Raw genomic sequence first — 20,921 nt, forward strand, 5'->3', positions numbered from 1 at the left:
GGTTTTTGTGCTTCGTTGATTTTTATAAAGGGAAATTTCCATGCCAGGCGAGTTTGCAGAGCATCTTCTTGTTTTCTCATGCCCTTCACTTCGCGATCACAAATCAGGAGTTAAAGGAGGAAGAATAACGTCCATTCATCCCAATCTATCCAGTCTCCCCACCCACGGCAGCCGAGGGTCAGAGTCCAACATGGTGCACAGAGCTATCAGGAAACAACAAAAAGTGACTCACTGAGCCAGACAGAACACGAGTCCCAGGCGAGGGTTAGTGGTTCTGCTGGTGTTTAAATGTTTGATTCCCACAATAATAAGCCCAGTTGATTGCCACTGTGGCCTTCAGGGGACGGAGCGTGTTCAGTATACTGGGTGTGCGATTTACTCATTTGTAAATATCAGTAAAATTAATTAAACCAAGTGTATTGAATTCTTAAGAAATAGTTGAACCCATAAAAACACGAGAGAAGGGTTTCAAAAACTTAGCTTTTATTGTTTGGGAAGAATAAATAAATTATATTAGTTTGGGGGCTTCAGGGGTAGAAAAGTGAGGAGGCTGGTGATACTGTGTAAAACTCATAGAGCCCAAGGACAACGACTACACATACTGAATAAATGTGTTTTTGACAGTTTGACTTAACAGGCATAACAAATACAGACCTTGGGATATTAGTGACATAATGACAAAGAATCTGTGTGTTTAATTCTGGCACAAGGTCAGTAGGACTTTCAGATGGCTGTGGAAAAAGAGAGGAATGATTCACTTCATTCACTCTGGAGTAAATTGTTGTTTTTACAGTGTTATTTAAAGGTTCAGTGTGTGGAATTTAGTGACATCTAGTGGTGAAGTTGCATGTTGCAGCTGAACACCCCTCACCTCGCCCTTCCCTTTAAAACATGATAGAGAACCTGTGGTAGCCTTCAGTTGTCATAAAAACTCAAAAGGTGTTAGTTTGTCCAGTCTGGGCTACTGTAAGAAACATGGTGTCCTCTGTAGAGAGGACACGCTCCTGATGTAAAGATAAAGTATTTAAATGTAAAGGGACCATTCAAGGTAAAGAAATAAACAACTTGTTCAATTTAGATGAAACACAGTGAAAACAACATTCTATTCAATTTCTGCCACTAGATCCCTTTCACCTAAATCTTACACACTGAACCTTATCAGCTACTATCACAACAATGAGTTTATATCATAGACTGATTATAAAGATGGATGATACGTTTCCACTTCCTCCCACTATCCAGAAATTAAGCAAAACTACCCTGGATATAAAAGCTGCCATCTTGTGCATTTGGTAGTCGACCGACCAATCACAATTCAGTCTCAGCTATCAATCATCCCATTTTACCCTTTTGGTCCATGTCCCATCCAGTAACATGGAGAAGGTGGGATGTATGACCAACACTGTAGCCAGCCACCAGGTGGTGATCAAGACGCTGTGGCTTCTCCTTTGGGGAGTTGTCTAGGGCCCCGAGCAGAGAGGGGGGGCCCCCCTGAGAACAGCTGATAACGTCTGTCCACAGTGAAAACCCCCTCACAGTCCAACGGGCTCCGACCATGAGACTGCAACACGATGGTTGGGAAACCCCCCCCCCCCCAACAAGACCCTGTGACAATAACTTTCTGCTCAAAGATTAGTACTTTTAGAGTCTAAATGTGTGTGTGTGTGATAGTGTGGGTGTTGCACTTCAACTTGAAATTGAAGAGACGAATCACATTATCATGTCGGGGAAAAACCACAGCAGAGCCTGAGTCCTTCACAACAAAGAACACTTTTATTTGTTCGACTTGTTAAATATTTTTCTCTTTTTGGTCAAATAATCGGTGCGAGGAGGAGGAAAGTGCCCTCGGGAGGAGAGGTGATGGGGCGCAGGGCAGCAGGCAGGGGGCAGCAGATGAGCGGGGGAAGAGAAGGGACGTGGTTATGAGTCAGGAAGAAGAAAGAACAATGAAATGTGCAGAGCAACAAGTGGAGTTTGATGTTAATTCCTCCAGAAACAAATAACTTCTGTTATTTATCAGGTTAATTCTCAACAGTAGACAAAGTATTTGCAGTTTTGATTAGTGATGAAATTAGATTTTGCTCAAATGGGCTTTTCAGGTGTTTATTGTCCCATTGACACCATTTCACAAATGTCCAATACACATTAACTGATTAAATACACTTTCGCCAATATGAGCTATTTATTGTTTCTTGTCTCCTTTTTGCTACCAGGACCAGTGACGACCTCTCCATGTCTTTTGTCCTCTGTCTTCCCCACCCCCCACCTCACAGGCTGTCAGCAAAGCTAAATTTACCCATCGTCTCACACACAGATTCACGGCAGGCGAATTTCCACACACACACACTTACGTGTACTATTACAAAAAGGGTCGAGCACAATCCTAGCTCCTCCCTCCCTCAAACACACACACACAGAATCAAGTGTATCATGGACAAAACAACACAATGTCCAGTCAAGGCAACGTGTACACACAGAGTGGTCATTGTTCGCATTCTCACACAGGAATACAACGGTAGAGGCAGGATTTCAAACAAAAAACGCATGTACAGTACACACACACACACATAAAGTGCACATATGGAGGGGAAACTCTGAGGGGTGAAGATGGACAAGGTGGGGAACTCGAGAGTTTTGCTGGAAGGAAAAAAACTGATTCCATCCAAACAGTGGAAACATGGTCTTTGACAAGCAGGTTGTGATGTAAGGCAGACAGTATGTAAGGCAGGCATGGAGGGACGTGGAGTGTTTCACATGAGGGGGGGCAGTTTTCTGTGAAGCAGCTGGTTTGTGTGTGTCGTTCTGAGGATGTGCTGCAGCGGCAAATGCAACCAAATCAAAATAATGGACGTCAAACACCTGAACACTTTTCTCGCTCTCTCACACTCACACACACACACACGCACGCACGCACGCACGCACGCACACCTCCTACCTCCAGAATTTATTAGGAAAGAAAAAACACTTCCTGTTGCATTGTTCATAAATCCTACCTCACACTCAAAGGCAATCCAGGTGAATAAAAATAACATTTTTATCATCATCATCATCAGAAATACCCCAAAATACCCAAATTAAAAGTCAAGTAATCAAAGTAAAAGTGTCACAGAATAAAGCACAAATAGGTCGACAACAGTGGAAAATAAAAAAATGCAGCTAACAAGTGAATCTAAAATGGGAAAGACGAATATGAGGAAGAAAAGCAGCGATGGAAACAACAGAGGCACGAAAATAAAGGTGTGATGGTGAGAAGAGAGGAAAAAAAAAAATACACAGTCAGCTAGAACGGCCTCCAAACATAAACCCCCTTCTCACTCTCTCTAGATCAATCTGCTGGCAGCCAGCCGACCCCCCCCCCTCATGTAACCCCCCTCCCCAACACCCTCGCTGGGCCTGCCAGTCCACATTTGGCACGGACGGACCCTGGACACAAACTGTACCAGCACGAAACAGGTAACAACAGCCTGGCAAGTGATTTGGTGCCATCTATTGTCAGAGACAGCAAACTGCCGCTTGTGCAGATACAAGTGTGGTGGAGGCTGGTGACACGGAGCTCTAAAACGTAAAACGTGGTTTCAGGGGATCAATTTCAGAACAACAAAGAGTCACAGGAAACAGGATATTGACCGCAGCCTCACAAAACTGGTTCTGCTGTGGCAGAGATAACAAAACATTTTTCCATCATCCTGTTTTGCAGTTGTGAGCGATGGCAAAAGAAGGTAGCACACGTTTGAGAACAAGGCAAAGTTAAGTAGAACAAGCATCAATGGTGATAATTCTCATTTAGAAAAAAAAAAAAAAAAAAGGAAATAATACAAGTAATTTAAAACCAGGATAAATGTAACAGAGGCTACTTCGAGGGAAGTCATAGCGGTGTCATGCATGTCATCTGGGAGGCTGAGCTACTTCCGTGTTTGGGTTTCCAGCGGCCCCGGGCGCAGGGGAGTGAGGGCGTCGGCGTGGTGAAGAGGCATTGAGCTCCTCCTACTCGACTTTGACACCCATCTTCTCTGTGTTCAATAAGTAGAGGCTGTCGTCGATCAGGAAACTGGAGGAAGAGCAAAGTAAGGATGAATCATCAGGTATTTATCTCTCTATTACTGTTCCTTTTTATTCTCTCCTTCACCCCCTTCAATGTTTTCTCCTCAGTGAAACTATGAAACAAAGAGGTTGCAAATGAGTGGTCGAACCTGTAGAAAAGGAAGTGCACTGGGATGGTGCTGAGGTGCCACACAGCATGAGCATCTAGAACCCAGAGCATCGGGGGGAAGTCCAGCAGCTCCAGAAGGGCCAGGCCGTGAAGCAGCAGCACCACCAGGCCGCACTTCCACCAGTACGGCAGCGTCCGCCGGTTCTGCCAACACCAACACAGCCACCACAGGAGGTTCACCATACCTGGAATGATCAAGAGAGGGAGGGAGATAGAGTCAGGGAGCGTTTGAGGAAAAGTTGCGAGAAAAATGTAATTATTCGACCTGTAGAAATGTAAAATCAGTGGAGAAATTTAGCTTCCAAGCACCGAAAATAACACAACCATTAAAAACCAACTGTTACGAGCAACCAAATACAAAAGGGATGTACCTATGCTGACGTTAGCAGCCATGTTGTAGCCGTAGTCAAAGCTGACGAAGGTCAAGTAGGACACGTGTGAGGTCAAGGCCAGGATGAGCAGCACTCCCACCATGCTGGAGACCCCGGGTCGCCTCAGACCCAGAGTTCTGTCAAAGAGACGAGTTAGACCAGAGTGAATAGAAATAATGACACAGGAATGAGTGTGAGAGTAAAATACTCATGAGTATCATCCATATTCCCCGTGTGTTAGAGCTCACCTGACACAGCACAGGTAGATTGAGTAAAGAATCACCGCTGTTGCACAGAAATAATCCATTTTCTGAAAGAGTTAAAACATTTAGTGAAGTCAGAAATCACAATCAAGGATCAAGAGAAGAAAAACAGTCTGTTGTGAAATATGTAACAGAAAATACAGAGCAAACAGCTGGTGGGGGGGGGGGGGGGGGGGGGGGGGGTTATGGGTAACAGCATTAGGATGTCAGTGGGGAAGACATTTTAGCAGTTAAGAGGTTTAATTTCCAATTAACAATTAATTAACTGGTCCCCTGTTAAGTCAAGAGTAGCTGCTCTTAGCTCATTGTTTCAGTTTGCTTGTCTAAGTATTGGAACCTCACAGCTCTCAACAAGCCTCCATATAAACAACGAGAAGCTGCCGCCAGCTCACGAGAAATATTTTCCTCAGTAGTAATTACAACCAACTGGAGCTATAAAAGCGGAGAGATGATTAAATTGACATTAGTCAGATGGAGTTAGCCCTGTTGCTCTCTTTCTGCTGACGAGGCTATAACTCTCTACTGACAGGCTGCTGATAAACTCAACGAAGCATCAACGTAAAGAAACTCTGAGAACCTGACATCCATTACCTCAGTGAGATAGGTGTCCCGGGTGTGAAACACTGTTGACCAAAACCAGGCATTGAGAGATACCTGAAGAAAAGAAACACACAGGCCTTTGTTACATAAGCTGCTTTCAGACATGCAGTGAACTCTGCGACGTTTACCAAACCTTTCCTGCCGGCCCTCTAGTAAAATGTCTGGGAAACTGACAGTGAGCAAGTGTTCGTGTTAATGACTAAACTGAACAAATCTTGGACCCACCAGAGAGAAGGGCGTTGATAGTGCGGTACATGGGGCTCTGGCGTGGCACCATGCTCCGATAGCGCAGCAGCATGAGAAGGCAAGCCAGGCCGTTGAGCAGAGAGGCCAGGGCCGACGCTGGTTCTTCAAAACACAGGAAGCGTGTAAACGGCCACTATAAAAAAACAAAAAAACACATAAGATATATGTCACCAATACTTTTTGACGTGAATATAGCCTGTCTGATATAGAATAATTTCAGATTAAGCTTTTGGTGAACACGAACCTTGCCGTGGAACTGGGGGACTCTGTAGCCCTCGGCCTGGTAAAGACCCACGGTGGTCCACATGCACTGGTAGCGACAGTCGTCACGGCAAGTCCAACCTGCAACACAGGAACGACAGAGATGCTGAGGCGGTCAGAGATCCTCTTATGTCTCCAACAAATACTTATTCATATCGATATACATATTTATTTAGGTCAAATATGACATCTGTGCTTGTAAAATACACACAAATTATATCATTATTGAACCTTAATTATAGATATTTCTTGTTGTTGTATTGTATATCCCAGCCCAAATTACTTTTTAAACTGATTTGCCAGTTATTATTTTTTTGATTGATTGTGTAGTGTAACCAAATAGTGAAAAAGGGGGCATCACAATTTCAAGGTGACGTCTTCAATTGCTTTGTCCTAGTTACAGTTAAGATAAGATAGATACTAAGTAAGTTAGTAAGTAATAATAAGTAACATGCAATACTTAAGTGTAAGGAAATATAAAAAATATAGACAAATATGAATGGAATAAAAACTAATGTGTAAAAACAAGACAAATACGTGCTTCAAAATATAAATCACAATCCTGAGCTGGAACAAGAGGCCGTTGAGTGTTTCTGCTTGAGAACTGAACATAACTTTGTGATTGACTGATAAGCCAAGGTTTCAGCTCTATTTCCGTTTACTTGCTGACAATTAAGTACAATTTTAAACATCAAGTACAGATGGAAACGTGTATTTAACAGACAGAGTCTCTCTATTGAACTTCTCAGTCTCTTATTAGACGTGTTCTGTTGTTGGACGTGGTTTTGAAATGTGTCACAGGGCCACCACACAACTGGTAGTGACTAATGGATGCATGGGCCTCCAGTGGCACCTGACCCAGCCTGAAAAACTGGATTTACAGTTTCAACCCAGTTAATCAAAGAGCAGCACATGTGTCACGCACCATCACAGGCGAGGACTAAAGAGCTGTGACTTCTGAAGCAGCTGCAGCAGAGAGCCCAGTGAATATAAAGCAGTCAGCTGATGACACGTGTAGTAGATGTAAACATGTACATCATCACAGGGGGGGGGGGGGGGGGCCGGAACCTCCAGGGTGCTAGCCAGCTCAGTTAGCCGGACTCACCTGGCAGCAGCAGCTACCTCTCACCTGTCAGCGCCATGTACTGCGGCTGGGCGGACTGGAAGCCCCGCAGCCGAGCTCCGGTGCAGTTGGTCCGGACGCACTGCTTCACGCAGTCCCGGTACACCGGCTCCTTGTCGCCCTGAGAGGAGCGAACCGCGGTCACCGACAGCAGGAGCAGGGCGACCGCGGCCAGCAGAGCCGGGGGTCGGACAGATGTGCAGCGGGGGGACGCTGGGGCCATGGCGGCGGGGTGGTGGGTCTCGGCCCGGGCGGGACTCGCGGTGGCGCGGCTCGGTCTTCCACTGCCGCCGGTGCTCGTCAGCGAGGAGCCATGTCGGGTTCAGTGGAGACGAGCTGGGCCGGTTGTGTTGAACTGGGACTGTGGGTCCGCTGCCCCCTGATCACACTCACACTCACACACACACACACTGCTTCCGCTTTCTGTGTTCAAAATAAAACACGAAATCTTCCCTGTCCTCTCAGCTCACCGGTAGATTCACTGCCAGATACTATTCTGTACTTTTATTTTGAAGCCTGAACGTGTTGTTCCCTCTGGTTTTACATCCGGTTTCGGTTGGTCACGTCACCTGGTCACGTGACTGCCTGATCTTTGAGGTTACATATAAATATATATGAAATGGTAGTTATAATACTTTTTACTATCAATAATGATAAATAAATAATAATAATAATAATAATAATAATAACAATAATATGTCGGTAAATTAAATTTTCTCAGAAACTTGAAATGTTCATTACGATTTAAATAAATGAAAATAGAATGGGGATTTTGTTTATTCTGAGACTTTCACTCTTGGTCTGTGTGAAAAGCTAAAGATGAAAACTGTTTTACACTTATTTTGACTTATATCTGAACTGTTTTATTTTGTTTAAATTTCCCCAACAGAAGTTGTCATGTTTGCAGAATTTGATCCAGCAACCCATTATTTACAGAATTTCAGAATCTCAACCTGTTCTCAGTTCAGTCAAGGTTCATGATCCACAGGGAAACATGTTGTATGAAGACAGGTTCTGTGTGTTATTGTGTGTTTTTATTATTATGGCCCACTCTCTTGTACATTTATGGCTGATGCAGCAGGGCTCTGCACTGATGTTCGGACTATGAATAGACTTTAAAGCTCAGAAGTTTTGACCAGAAATTATATACAACTATTAATCACCATTAAAATGATCCTATCCCAACCGTGTGCAGTCAGCGTAGTCCCCGGTCAGCCAGCTTTCACCCACACCCCCACTTAAACCAAGAGACATCTCGTACAAAAGATAATGTATTTTATTTCTGTTTCTTTATTTGTTACAGTGGAGGTTACAGACAACAACAGGAGGGGAAACACCAGTGAGAGGGAGGAAGAAGAGTTCAAAACAAAGTTGTTTTACTTTTGTTTATTTCTTTCCTCCTTCCTGCTCACCATCTTTCACCATCTCTTTCTCTATTTACATTTATTTTCCTCTTCTCACTGCAACTCTTCCTTGTATACATGTGTATAAGAGAGGCAGATTTAAAAAGAGCCGGGGTAGGGAAACTATTATAGCACAGTACTCCCACTCTTTCACTGTGCACTCCTCCCTCATACATTTGCAGGGACAAACCCATAAATCACTCTGTGTCAGGTTGAGACTAACAGAGCACATGGGTCAGGTTGCTTACTTGTTTCAAGCAAGAACCATCGCACCCTGAGAGACGCTTCCTGACTGACCGCCTCAACGCAGAGGAGCAGAATGAGTGACGGGAGGAAAAGCAGGAGGAACAAGAGGCAGGGACAGAGATGGAGAGAGAGTTTCAGTGTCACAAGATCATTTTTTATTGAAAAATAATCCCATGTTCCCCCTGTTGTTACTCACACACAAACACCCCCACAGCCTCCATTCCTCTCACTGAGGATCTCGATAAAGGAGACAAGTCTTTTCGTAGTGAGCTGGCAAGCGGAAAGAGTGGGCCGGGGCGCGAGCGTGAGCGAGGAAGCCTGGGTGCTGGAGAAGAGGGAGTGAGTGGATGCTGAGGTGTGAAGGGGCTTGAACGGAGGTAGAGGTCTTGAGAGAAGGGGGACGATTTATTCCTCCTTCTCTTCTCCGTGTGTGATGACGTAGCAGATGTTCTTGTAGTCAACATTGCCAGCCACATCAGGGGGGAAAGCCGCCCACAGGTTGGTCATCTGCAGAGGAGGAATTAAAGATTCACAATCCTGAACAACTGAGGAAAACGACAGAATGTGAACCCCGACGGGGAGAGAAAGACAGAACAGCTCACCTCCTCAGCGGTGAACCTGTCGCACTGGGTGCTCAGGAGCTCCTCAAGGCTGCAGAGGAAAAATAAACATGAGCTGTCGTGTCCAGATTCAAGACAAAGAGACGAAGAAGCTGTGAATTGAAGTGAAAAACCAACTCACAATTCCTTCTTGATGGAGCCAGTGGCCTCGGGGTCCAGGACCTTGAAAGCGCTCACGATGACGTCCTCGGGATCAGAACCTAGAAGATAACACAGCACAATTAGTTGATAAGATAAGATGAGAATAATAAATGTGAGGAAATATAAACATTTTAATATTACATACAAAGTAAACATAATATTTGCAGTGGGTAAAGGACAAAAAAACTCTAATTTATATGAACTGTGAGTTCCTTTGGGCAGATCGGAAGATAAACGTGCCCCTTGAAGTTCCAAGTATTTTATGAAATAAGAAAAGGAAAATAAATGAGAAGATCTGCGTTAAATATCTGCGTCGACGCACCCTTCAGCTTCTCGCCGAACATGGTCAGGAAAACGGTGAAGTTGATGGGGCCGCTGGCCTCCTTCACCATGGCCTCCAGCTCCTCATTCTTCACATTCAGTTGGCCCATGGTGGCCAGCACGTCCCTGAGGTCGTCCTTGCTGATGATGCCATCTCTGTTCTGGTCGATGATTGTGAAAGCCTGCCAGGGAACAAGTAAGACGACACGTTTAATCTACAGGCTTAGCTCATTAGAAATAAAAACAGACATCCTCACATTTCTAACGAGGTCCTTATCGCTTGTGATAATTATTTCCGTGCGGTAGCCTGCCAACACAAACGTGTAAATGTGGCGCTGTTATCCACTGCTCGGGCCAACGTAGCTGGGTGCAGCAGCCAGTGAAACCAAAGATGGCTTTGGAAACCTTTTGGGACTTGGCAGCTGGTCCACCACTTGTCTTTCTAAGGTGTTAAAACGGTCTAGGAATTTGAGACAAGCCCCTTGCGACATTTAAGGAGAAGGTATTGATTACAGCTGTCACCCCCCCCCCTCCCACCCTCGCTTTGCCTCATGACTGAACAACCTGCCCCAAATATTCTTTCACCTTTTGTTGCCTGTAAGGGATCAGCTGACCGACTGCAGCCATTTTGTTCTTTTATTTCTACCTGCATACCAAAGTAAAGCCCCCTAATAAAGCATAAACATTTTGCGCCCCTCTTTCTTCCCTGTGTCGAATCAACATAAGATCTATAACCTTTATATTTTGCCTTTGTTCTTTGGACCTTGATTGCGTCTTTCCTGCTTTGAATTAATCACACTGTCCACCAGCTGTTGGGCGGCATTCCAGTGGGGTCACAGAGTTTCCAGCCTCCGTGGCAGATTACTGAGCTGCCACAGGGGAGAGGTATCTGCCGTCACCAGAAAAGCTCTAATTTACTGTCCTGTCACGCTGATGAGGACATTTCTTTGCCGCCGTGCAGCTGAAACTATCAGGTCTACATCTCTCTGGAGTTTCCTCCTCGCCTTATCTCTGAGGTCAAATGATAGCGCCACTAAATGTCCCTCTTCTCACACGACCTAAAAGGACCTCAAATCTTACGGCTAGAAAACTTTAAGAGATCTGTTGAGGAAGAGGACGTTACCTCCTTGTACTCCTGGATCTGGCTCTGCTCAAACATGGAGAACACATTGGAGGATCCACCCTCACCCTGCTGCTGCCTCCTCTTGGCCTTCTTGGGTGCCTGGGAAAGGATGAGAGGTAAAATACAATTGAAACAAACAAAACATGAACCAAAAAATACATCCTGGCAATCTCAGAGAAAAATTGGAAAGCCTGTGTGTTGTCAAAAAACCAAAGGATGCAGCGGTGCAGGTTTAAGATATTTCTACATCCAAATTACTCAAACAAATAAAGAATAGCCCAAAATAATTATTAAATTGTTCTGATTCTGCCATAAGAATCAGAACAATCTTGGCAGGAGGTGATTTATTTTCCTTGCAAAAGGAAATCTGAGTATTTTAAATCTATCATTTTAGGGTTAACGACTAAATCAAATCTTTGGGGACTATGATATTAAGGCAATTATCCCCAAACAGCTCGTTTCAGAGTTTTATCCTGAGCCAAACTTCGGCTCAAGCCAGCAGGTTAAAGTAAGACTTCGTCCACATCCTCAGTTTAAGAGACGTTTGTGGGATGTTGGTAATCCAGACAGCAAATGCATCAAGTGATGCTTTCACCTCATCAGATCCTAGATCCCTAGAGACCGTTCTTCCACACTCACCATCTCTCAAGTTTGTGGGGTTGTTGTTGATGGTCAAGAAGAGAAGCTTACACAAAGCTGATGGGACTGACATGTAAGTAATGGACACTAGGGGCCTTATATACTAGCCCACAGGGGGCTAACTTTAGCCGCACCATCAGGTTTGGCAGGAAAACAGAGCTGGAGGAAAGAGAAAGAGGGAGGAGCGAGGAGGTGGCGGGACGGATCGGCTTACCGATGCTCAGAAATAGGCCTCAGGAGTCTTGGAATGAGGTGAATTCAATGCCAACAGAGGCCTGACTTTGGTGCCATCTGTGGACTAATATGGCCAAACTGACAGACAGGACATGCTGAGGGACAACTGAAATCCCCCCCCAACCCCCCCAATACCCTTCTTCTCCTCCTCAGGGGTCTTTGTTGTGGCTATTTTTGTGTTTTATATCCACTGCGAGAGAACAAGAGCACGATGACAGGTTACCGCTGCCGCACCGAGAAAGTTATCCTGCAGTCAACCCACACTTTCTATTAATTAACGGTCCTGATCTCCCCAAGGCGCTGACGTGTAGTTGCCGTTAACATATCCTGGAGTCATCGCCTGTCCAGATGATAGGTTTGGTCTGTGGTTTGGGCTCACTATGAAGCGGGGATTATAAACAGTCATAAAACTTGAAATCATTTGGCCGATAGGGTTTGGTCCCGCTCCAGTAATGACACTCGACTACTTCTAGTCCTCCAGAAACAAGTGACCTTTCATCAATGAGAAACGTAAACAACCTTTTAATACTGACACAAGTGGTGGAAACACTTTGTTCAATCCTTTGTAGATATTTTACACACAGAAATAATTATTTTTTGTATTTTCTACAAGCAGCCTGCTAGTTGTGTATTTGATGTTTTTCATTATTTTGTGCACATGTAGAAGTTCCAAACAACTCACAGTTAGAAAACGTATATATATTTGGCACCAACGAGAATTAAGCTTAGTATCACGTGACAGAATTTAAAGATCCTTCACTTCCACTTTTAAATGTCTGACTTCTGATTCCCTGAGATTATGGTGTTTGGACTAAATGAGCAGCTTTCCCACTGCGGACGCACTAATTTTGGGTGCTACTGCTTCAGGCTCCCAGTATAGTTGTTTTAGAATAGGAGGACACCGGCCCACCCACCTCTCTCCATATATGAGCTACATAGGCTGCCATCAATCACACCACCGTACAGCTATGGTATGTTTTGGGATCCAGTGATACTGTTCCCTCAGTCGTTCGTACGCCCACTATTTCACTCACAAAATATGACCTTATTTTTCCCAAAGGTGCAAATGTTTACGTGAGGTTCATCTGATTGAGACGTTAGCAGCGAAGTCGACAGTGAAACGCTGTGCACAGAGGGTTGCCTGTAGGAGAGCGACCACGTCAAGTATGGGCTTGAAGGTGAAAGGAGAGCGAGAGACAGAGGGAGAAAGAGACCAAGCTCAGTCAAAGACCATAAAAACAAGACAGCTGGACAGACAGAAATAGCTCTGCCGCCCCCTGCCATTCTCTTTATCAGCCATTTTGACTCACAGAGAAAATTCAACCGACTTCACCCTTCTTGGCCTGCTCTGCTCCCATGCAACTGGGCGCCTTATTTTACCCACTCACTCATGGTCGGAGAGTCTAATTTAGTCCTACACAGTCAAATCGGTCAATTAAGGGATCAATAACATCTGATTATTGGTAAATATGACCTGGTATCAAACCTCTGTGCTTCTTTCGTATTGAAAACAGAATCTTTCTTGTCAAGAAAGACTCAAAATTAGAGCTGGACAATATCAGCAATAATGATACCAAATAAAAAAAATATCAATAACTATCAAGATAAATGTCACTTTATTTTAGCTTCTGAGTGAAGGTTGTGGTATTTAACTCTTCTTTATGGGCAGAGAATGACAAAAACACTTGATAAAGAGCAAAACATTTTACAAATGTGAGGTTTATCAATTATGTGTTATACCTCCTCACTGTGTTTACACAATTCATCGTTATTATATAGATATATATAGGACTTTAATTATATTGCTAGTGATAAATATATACATATTTTTATTGGCTAATATGCCAATAAGCTATTATGATAAACTTCTAGAAATTGAACAATATAACCATACAGCCCCTGTTAAAAGGTTTTAGAAGACAATTTATTTCCATGACTACTTCTCAAGGGCAATAATGGAAAATGCAGATTAGCAGAGTTTATCCCAGTAAATCAGATAAAGATAAATCAGGTCACAACTGCAGTTGGTGTTTGTCTCTTTATAAAAATGTATGGTGTGTGAGTGTGAGTGTGTGTGTGATTGTGAGTGTGAGTGAAATCCACGTCACTGTCATAAGGAACAAAGGTCAGTAGGGAAGCAGGTCACATTTATTGACTCTATCACATCGTAAAAAAACTATATCTTAAAAATATTTTTCATATTTGTAAAACCTATTTACATTGGTCCTTTGCAATGTTACCATGGATACGGAAATTTAAGTTTAGACCCATCACATTCATCAATTTATCCAAAATCGATCAAGTTCTCTTCCTGAACCTCTTCACCTCCTTGTCCTCGTTTTGACCAATTAACAATCAGTTCTTTGACTTCTCTTCCAAAATCTTCGTGCAGTTTACTGAATTCCTCCAAGCACATCGCTGACCACTCCCCCATGGGCGGAGCAGGGGCGTTAATCGGCACCACGTTGGCGTTCCTCTTCGACCAGAGTTTGGGTGATCTCTTACAGGCTGTTTTGGACGAAACGGTCGGAGTTTGAAGCATCGGACCGGAGCTCAGCCCGGGTACTGCCACCACGGCTGGTGCTGCGAACGAGGGCGGCGTTGAGGGTTGTCTGCTCTGATAGGCTGCTGAGTATCCGGCCTCTGTTGGGCTGAAATTTGGCATCGTGAAAGGGTTTGCTGGTTCGCCGGGTAACTCGGCTAATAGATCTGTGTAAGAAACAGTGAGAAACAATCAAACAGCTGAAGTGACAGCAACAGAAAGACTAAAGCTGAGTTCTGTTGGTTCAGGGAGGAGTCAGGGATCAAACCAGCAATCCTGCAAACCACTGACTGACCCTCTCTGCCACCTGAGTCAAAATCACATTTTAAACCACTTTCAGGAAAATGATAAAATTAATTAAATGTACTATATGTAACTTTACATACAAACACCTGTATCATATAACCTTTAAATGACCCTGTAGTAAAAAAAACAGCCTTTGTCAAGTTCATCAGGTTCATGTTCAGTTGACTCATAAACAAAGAGAAGCTGATTCAACTCTTTTGTGTTATTGTCCCACATTCACAAACAATACGACAAAACAGTTAATATTTTACAATCAAATACAACAGAACCACAAACTCTGCATTAAAAACCTCTACAGATTTGAATTAACGGCTCTCAAACTTGTATCTACAGGAATGTGACAGGTGTTTTTAACGCTGTACCACGGTGTACATGGTGTCTGATGTGGTAAACAGTGATGCAACGCCTCCTCCCACAGCTGCTCTCCTCAACAAAAGCTCCTCTCTTTCACCCACAGAGATAAAGACACCCGGAGCTTCCTGCCGCTCACCTCTGTACTTATTCTCCAGGTCCATGACGAGGAGCGCCAGGTAGCTGTGGTTGGCCGACAGCAGGGCTTTGATCCAGCTCTCCTGGCTGGCCTGGTCCTCGGCAGCGAACTTGTATGTCCGCAGTCCCGGCTCGCTCCACACCAGCGAGAAGGCGAACTGCTCCTCGGACTCGCACAGCTGGATGGTGCAGCCCTCGAGCACAATCACTCCTATCAGGTCGCGGTCGGCCGCCCGGTCCTTGTAGAAGAGGAGGTTCCCCTTCAGCACGCACCAGCGCTTCTGATAGGAAGTCTTTATCTCACCCTGTGTGACATTCGAGTCAGTTACTGACTCATTTATGCAATTTCTTACACAACTGTGTGGGTGACATAAGCAGCTAGCGGGGAGGGGAAATGTTGCAGAAACTGCCAGGAAACTAGAGGCAAAGATATAAAAACAGAAATGGAATGATTATCTATTCGTAGAGACATTTTGAGAGTCTTCTAAACAATTCTAGAATTCTATTTGATTTCATTTTATGCACGTTTATTTGCCTGATTAGGGCTGAGATGTCATTGAGGCCTGGGAGTTTGAGGGTTCTGCCGGTATTTTAGCTGACTGCGCTTTTCTGGACATGACCTTGGATCTGCTGGACATGCTCTCCTAGTTTTGGGGGGTCACAGCCCCTAAAGCTCCCACTACCACATGGATCACATTGCATTTCACCTTCCACATCTGTTCTAGCTGCTCTTTCAGCCCTTCAATCTTCTCTCGCTCCCTTTTCCTGCCTGCTGGGATTGCCCCATCTATCAATAAGGCCATTTTTTGTTCTTTGTCCACCACCACTTTTCTGTCAGTCTGGAATCTGAAGTCCCACCGGATCTTAGCTCCAGGGGTACATGTATATCCCATCGGGACTCGGGCACCTCTAAATCCATACCCGGCCCAGATGTACCTGCACACTATCCCAGCCACCTGGTTCTGCCTGTCAGTGTCCTCTGTCCCAGCCTGCATCTCACACCCTGTCTCAGGGACATCTTTGCATCTTTGAGGTGGACCCTAGCCTCTATGGATCTTGTGCTCAGGCCCTGTTCTTGTGCCTCAGACCAGCCTTTTACAAGCACTGGTAGGAAAAGGTACACATACAATGAAGCTCAAATAAAACAGACAAAAGCAAGTCATGAGGAGAATCATTTCTGTTTTGAAATATAACATGATGTACATGTGCATATTGTGGTATTTGAGTGTGATTTACCTTCTTGAACAGGATCCCCTCCTTGTCCACAGGTGAGCTGCACGATTCAAAATATGCCAGAATCTTCCCACCAATCTTCATTTCAAAACCTCAGGCTGTTCAACACACAAACAACAACAACACAACTTTATTCAGCTCCTACTTCCTCATGTGTTGTTACCATTATACGGACGTGTTCAAAAAACAACAACACAACTTTATTCAGCTCCTACTTCCTCGTGTGTTGTTCACATTGCACTGACGTGTTCAGACTCGTACCACAACATTATTTAACACGTTTAATAAGAAGTCACACGGAGTTTAACTGTGTTGTTTTACTTTCACCGCCATTGACGACGAGGTGTTGTTTTGACGCGTCGGTGCGTTTGTTTGAGTCGCTCGTTAATTTCACTTCCTGTTTGCAACGTGGCGATTTAACAGTGAAAAGAAAGAGAAGAAGAGGAAGAGGAGGATAAGACACAGTTTGTGGTTCAGGGATCAGACACGTGTGGGGTTCACTCACCTTCCTGAAGTGTGGAAATGAGTTTCTGTTTCCTCTGGGTGTGTGTGTGTGTGTCTGTGTCTGTGTGTCCCAATCACTTCCTGGTAGGGAAAGGTGAAGTGACGTCAGCATTACGTCACAACAACAACAACAACAATGTGCACTAAACTTTAAGGATATTGAATTATATATTATAACATTTTAAATCATATAAACTGTGTAAATATAATCTTACCACAGGCTCTTTCCTGTGCAATAATACTTGAATATCTATACTCATAAATATCAATATTCATTTGCATTGTTTTTGAGATTCTATTGTTTTATTGTTTTATTGTTTTATTCTATAGTGTTCTATTTCATTGCTGTTACACCGGCACCTCAGTACTTGGTTTCATTCCCTCTCATGTACCTCATGTTTTGGAATGACAATAAATCCAATAAATACACATTTTAAACATGATATTATCATAATGGCCACATTTCATATTCATACATGTTACTATAAACTAGACAGCATGTATTGAGTATTTTTGAATTTAATATTGTATATTTTGATATTACTTTTAGTTATTCCCCCTAGTGTTAAAATGTATTATTTTTATTTTATTTTATTCTTTAGGGTTCATTTTTGTACATTGATGTTGTAATCTGTCAAGAGGAATAAAGTCTACACACACACACACACACACACACTAACACATATATGTCTTGTACTTGTAATGTAACTTAATACAAGGACCCATGGTTTCTCAAATGTAACTTGATGATGATGTGCACTCTCTGGCCGGGATTGAGTGTGTGTGTGTGTGTGTGTGTGTGAGTGTGAACTCCATTGCGGTCAGTGTTGCATGTTGTTTTCCTCTGTGAAAATCCCTGACATCTGTTGTAAAGTCAAGTAAGTGCAGGCGATAATTTCTCACACGTTCTATCAGTGTAACATGACTCAACACAAACAACTAATGAAGTACAGGACAACACACGTCCACAGGATGTTATTCCTATTTAATGAATTCAGACACAAGATGATGTTTGTTTAAAGAGTCACTCACTGAGCTGTTTGTGCCAGTTTATCATATATTTGCAAGGTTCATTTCTTTTTATCCTAAATAACAAAATTAATCTGCAATAAATATATCCAGCAAACAAGTTTCAGGAAAATTCTGATTATTATAATGACAATCATGCTGTTGAGAAGTATTTCAAATATTCAGTGTTAATCATTCACATTATGCTTTTGTTTTTGCATTTATTTACCACGTTAAAAAAATTACACTGTGCCTTTGTATCACTGCATCTCCAGCTGTAAATTATCAACCTCTTTGGTCTTGTTACATCACAATAGACTTTTTACACAGCAGGGAAAGCCCAGGTGAAAATAATTTCATTAACTTCTCTATTCTCTCAAATGTCCCAATAAGTGATGACGCTGTTTGCATGTGTTTTTAGTGTTATCAGTTACACCTGTGATTTTCATGTTAGGAAATGTCAAAATGTCAGTTGTGATAAAATCGTATAAAAGAACAGAAGAGACTAAAATCCCAAACAGCAAGCGACTACTTGGAACAATCAACCAATGAGTTACAGGAAAGTAACATTTACACAAAGTCGGTAGCTTATTATTTAAATATATTTTAAACTTTACTTTTTCCCCACACCAAAAAGTATCACTCACAATCCAAGTGCGCTGATTTTAATGACTCACACTGAGTCTTGCATCATAATCACAACTGCTGCTCCCTCCACGTCTGCTGTATCTGCAGGCTCTCTCCGATGTGGACCTTCTGGTGTCTCTTCAGATTCTCCCCTCGACTGAAGCTCTTTCCACACTGGTTGCAGTAGTATGGTTTCTCCCCCGTGTGGACGCGCTTGTGTTTTTTCAGGTCTCCTGCCTGACTGAAGCGCCTCCCGCACTGTACGCAGCCATACGGCTTTTCCCCCGTATGACAGCGCTGGTGGATTCGCAAGTTCCCCACCCTGGTGAACGTCTTCCCACAAACAACACACAAGTGCGTGTCATCTTCCGTGAAGTCCTCCCTCTTGATTCTCCTCACGTCAAACAAAGTCCTGTTGGGTTTTGCAAATCCATGCCTCCTCTGTATGCTGTGCTTTGAGTGGGCAAGGACGAGTTCGTAAGGGTCAGCGCCAACTTGTGGCGGGGGGGCCTCAGCAGGGTTATGACGAGAAGAGTTGCAGCTCAAGTCCACACATCCAGGAGATTGCTCTTGAAGAGGTAGAGGTTCTGATGTGCTGCAGTTTGTCAGCTCTGCTTCTATATTGACGGCAGCCAGGTTTACCTCAAGTGAACAGATGGAGGGAGGATTGTGCAAATGGTCAGATGAGACAGAACTGATTTCTCTGTTTGCACTGTGTGATGGTTGGACAGTCATTGCCTCCTCAGTTACGTACGTCCCCTCCTCAGTTATGTGCATCCCCTCCTCAGGTTGTGCTTTGCAATATTCAAGCGATGTTTGTGCTAAGTTGAATTCAGCCAGTGATTCAGGATTATTGTGGATTTCATGTTCTCTGCTTTCCTGCTTCATGTCATGGTCAGGTGTGTGGCTGCTCATCGGCTGTTGCTCTGTGTGTGTGACACCTGAGTTGTGCCTCTGAGGGACACTGAAGTCCTGCTCGTGAGTCTTTGGGTCTGGTTTTTCTTCAGGCAACGATCCACTGTCAGGCAGAGCAGCTGAGAAATGAAGCATACAAAATCAATTACTGTTTAATCTTGTTTAATAACTCATCGAATGGAACTGATGCATTATCTGCCATCACGACTACACTCACGTGCACTCTCTCTTGTTATTTTGTCCTGAAGCTCCAGCAGTCGTCTCTTCAGACTCTTGTTCTCCCTCTGTGTCCTGGCAGCCTTCTCCTGGTACTCCGACACCGTCTCCTTCACCACCTCCAGAACCTCCTGCACCGCTTCAGTCAGCAGCTTGGCCACACGAGCATTCAGACGCTCAAGTTTAGACATCCTGAAATGAAACAGCACCCAGGCTGAGAAATGACTGTTTGGTGAGACAGCTTTTAACATGGAAGTGTTGCGATCTGTTCAGCCTGGCTTCGGATTAAGTAAGTTTTCTAAACGTAATTCTTTATTGCATCTACGTTGTACATTTTAATCAATTTGACACGTCTGTTAATATTATCAGTATATGTTTTTACCCCCTTTTATTGAACCTTTCTTCTATTTATTGTTATTATAGCTTTGTAAATCTAATTTATGGTATTTTATCATCAGCATTTACATGTGTTTAGTCTGTTCTTGACTCATCTGTCAGTTGTGAAGCACTTTGAACTGCACTAACCTGTATGAAGTTTGATTGACTGACTGTTTGATGACTGTGGACCAGTTATGCATCAAGTCTCTGGACATGTCATTACACAATAATTAGTAGGAAAGATTTGACAATTATTGCTGTTTTGTTGTATGATTTAAAAGACAACATACTTCCAACCTTATTATATAAGCTATGAACACCCACTGTTAAGGTGACAAGTTGAATAAGCATTAAACATGGACGAAAATCGTTCCTGATTTGGAAATTACATTTACAAACATCCCATGTTAGCTTAGCTTTGCAGTTATTTTATCTATTTATTAGCAATGTGGCTGCAAATTAACACTTCACTGTTTCCCAAGTGACACAGAGGCTGTTAGATTTAGCATTTCCACAGGAAGGTAAAGTTAATGTTTACTTATCTAATGACAGTTGAGTTTAATTCCTGCAGTGAAACCAGTTAAACCAGTGTGTGAGACGGAGGAGCTGCAGTACCTGGGAGCTGGTTCTGAACTTAGAGGCTAAGTTTGACACGTTAGCTTCACGAGCTAACTCCGTGTTTTCCTTTTCTCTTTAAACATCGCAGAGCTTCAACAAACACGTCGCACGATCTCCGTCAGAAACACGTTCACTTTCAATCAAAACGCGTCATTATCAACGGATAAATCCCAGAAATGGATGAAACAGAAACACAAATGAAATCGCATCATCGGATCATAACAAATACGCAACACCAGGAAGCGGAAATGGATTCTCTTGAGAAGGGAATTTATTTTCACAAT

At 43.4% G+C, this 20,921-nt stretch overlaps 4 protein-coding genes across 5 annotated transcripts; all 4 read right to left on the reverse strand.

Annotated features, from left to right (window-relative positions):
• Window positions 1–1,751: 1,751 nt before the first annotated feature.
• On the reverse strand, window positions 1,752–7,318 carry pgap3 (post-GPI attachment to proteins phospholipase 3). The gene is made up of 8 exons (XM_034570374.1): window positions 7,081–7,318; window positions 5,935–6,032; window positions 5,670–5,823; window positions 5,436–5,521; window positions 4,830–4,891; window positions 4,582–4,718; window positions 4,191–4,395; window positions 1,752–4,048 (listed from the first exon to the last, which is right to left on the reverse strand). The coding sequence occupies exons 1-8, from the start codon at window positions 7,295–7,297 to the stop codon at window positions 3,985–3,987; spliced, it is 1,023 nt and encodes a 340-aa protein (XP_034426265.1). The 5' UTR covers window positions 7,298–7,318; the 3' UTR covers window positions 1,752–3,984.
• LOC117752756 (sesquipedalian-1-like) lies at window positions 6,065–17,016 on the reverse strand. Of its 2 annotated transcripts, XM_034570366.1 has the most exons (5): window positions 16,877–16,960; window positions 16,375–16,469; window positions 15,140–15,443; window positions 13,948–14,510; window positions 6,065–6,075 (listed from the first exon to the last, which is right to left on the reverse strand). In XM_034570366.1, the coding sequence occupies exons 2-4, from the start codon at window positions 16,453–16,455 to the stop codon at window positions 14,086–14,088; spliced, it is 810 nt and encodes a 269-aa protein (XP_034426257.1). In that variant the 5' UTR covers window positions 16,456–16,469; window positions 16,877–16,960; the 3' UTR covers window positions 6,065–6,075; window positions 13,948–14,085. The 2 variants fall into 2 exon arrangements, with proteins under 2 accessions (XP_034426257.1, XP_034426256.1); XM_034570365.1 differs by lacking the exon at window positions 16,375–16,469 and having other exon boundaries at window positions 16,877–17,016.
• Window positions 8,333–11,711, reverse strand: mylpfb (myosin light chain, phosphorylatable, fast skeletal muscle b). The gene is made up of 6 exons (XM_034570372.1): window positions 11,568–11,711; window positions 10,929–11,027; window positions 9,807–9,987; window positions 9,465–9,543; window positions 9,326–9,374; window positions 8,333–9,230 (listed from the first exon to the last, which is right to left on the reverse strand). Exons 1-6 carry the CDS (start codon window positions 11,568–11,570, stop codon window positions 9,129–9,131), a joined length of 513 nt encoding a protein of 170 aa, XP_034426263.1. The 5' UTR covers window positions 11,571–11,711; the 3' UTR covers window positions 8,333–9,128.
• Window positions 17,017–18,449: 1,433 nt separating the features above from the next.
• LOC117752748 (zinc finger protein 570-like) lies at window positions 18,450–20,897 on the reverse strand. The gene is made up of 3 exons (XM_034570352.1): window positions 20,635–20,897; window positions 19,643–19,833; window positions 18,450–19,544 (listed from the first exon to the last, which is right to left on the reverse strand). Exons 2-3 carry the CDS (start codon window positions 19,830–19,832, stop codon window positions 18,580–18,582), a joined length of 1,155 nt encoding a protein of 384 aa, XP_034426243.1. The 5' UTR covers window position 19,833; window positions 20,635–20,897; the 3' UTR covers window positions 18,450–18,579.
• Between the last annotated feature and the right edge of the window lie 24 nt (window positions 20,898–20,921).

The sequence above is a fragment of the Hippoglossus hippoglossus genome, chromosome 19 (assembly GCF_009819705.1).
Source record: "Hippoglossus hippoglossus isolate fHipHip1 chromosome 19, fHipHip1.pri, whole genome shotgun sequence".
Classification (NCBI taxonomy): domain Eukaryota; kingdom Metazoa; phylum Chordata; class Actinopteri; order Pleuronectiformes; family Pleuronectidae; genus Hippoglossus; species Hippoglossus hippoglossus.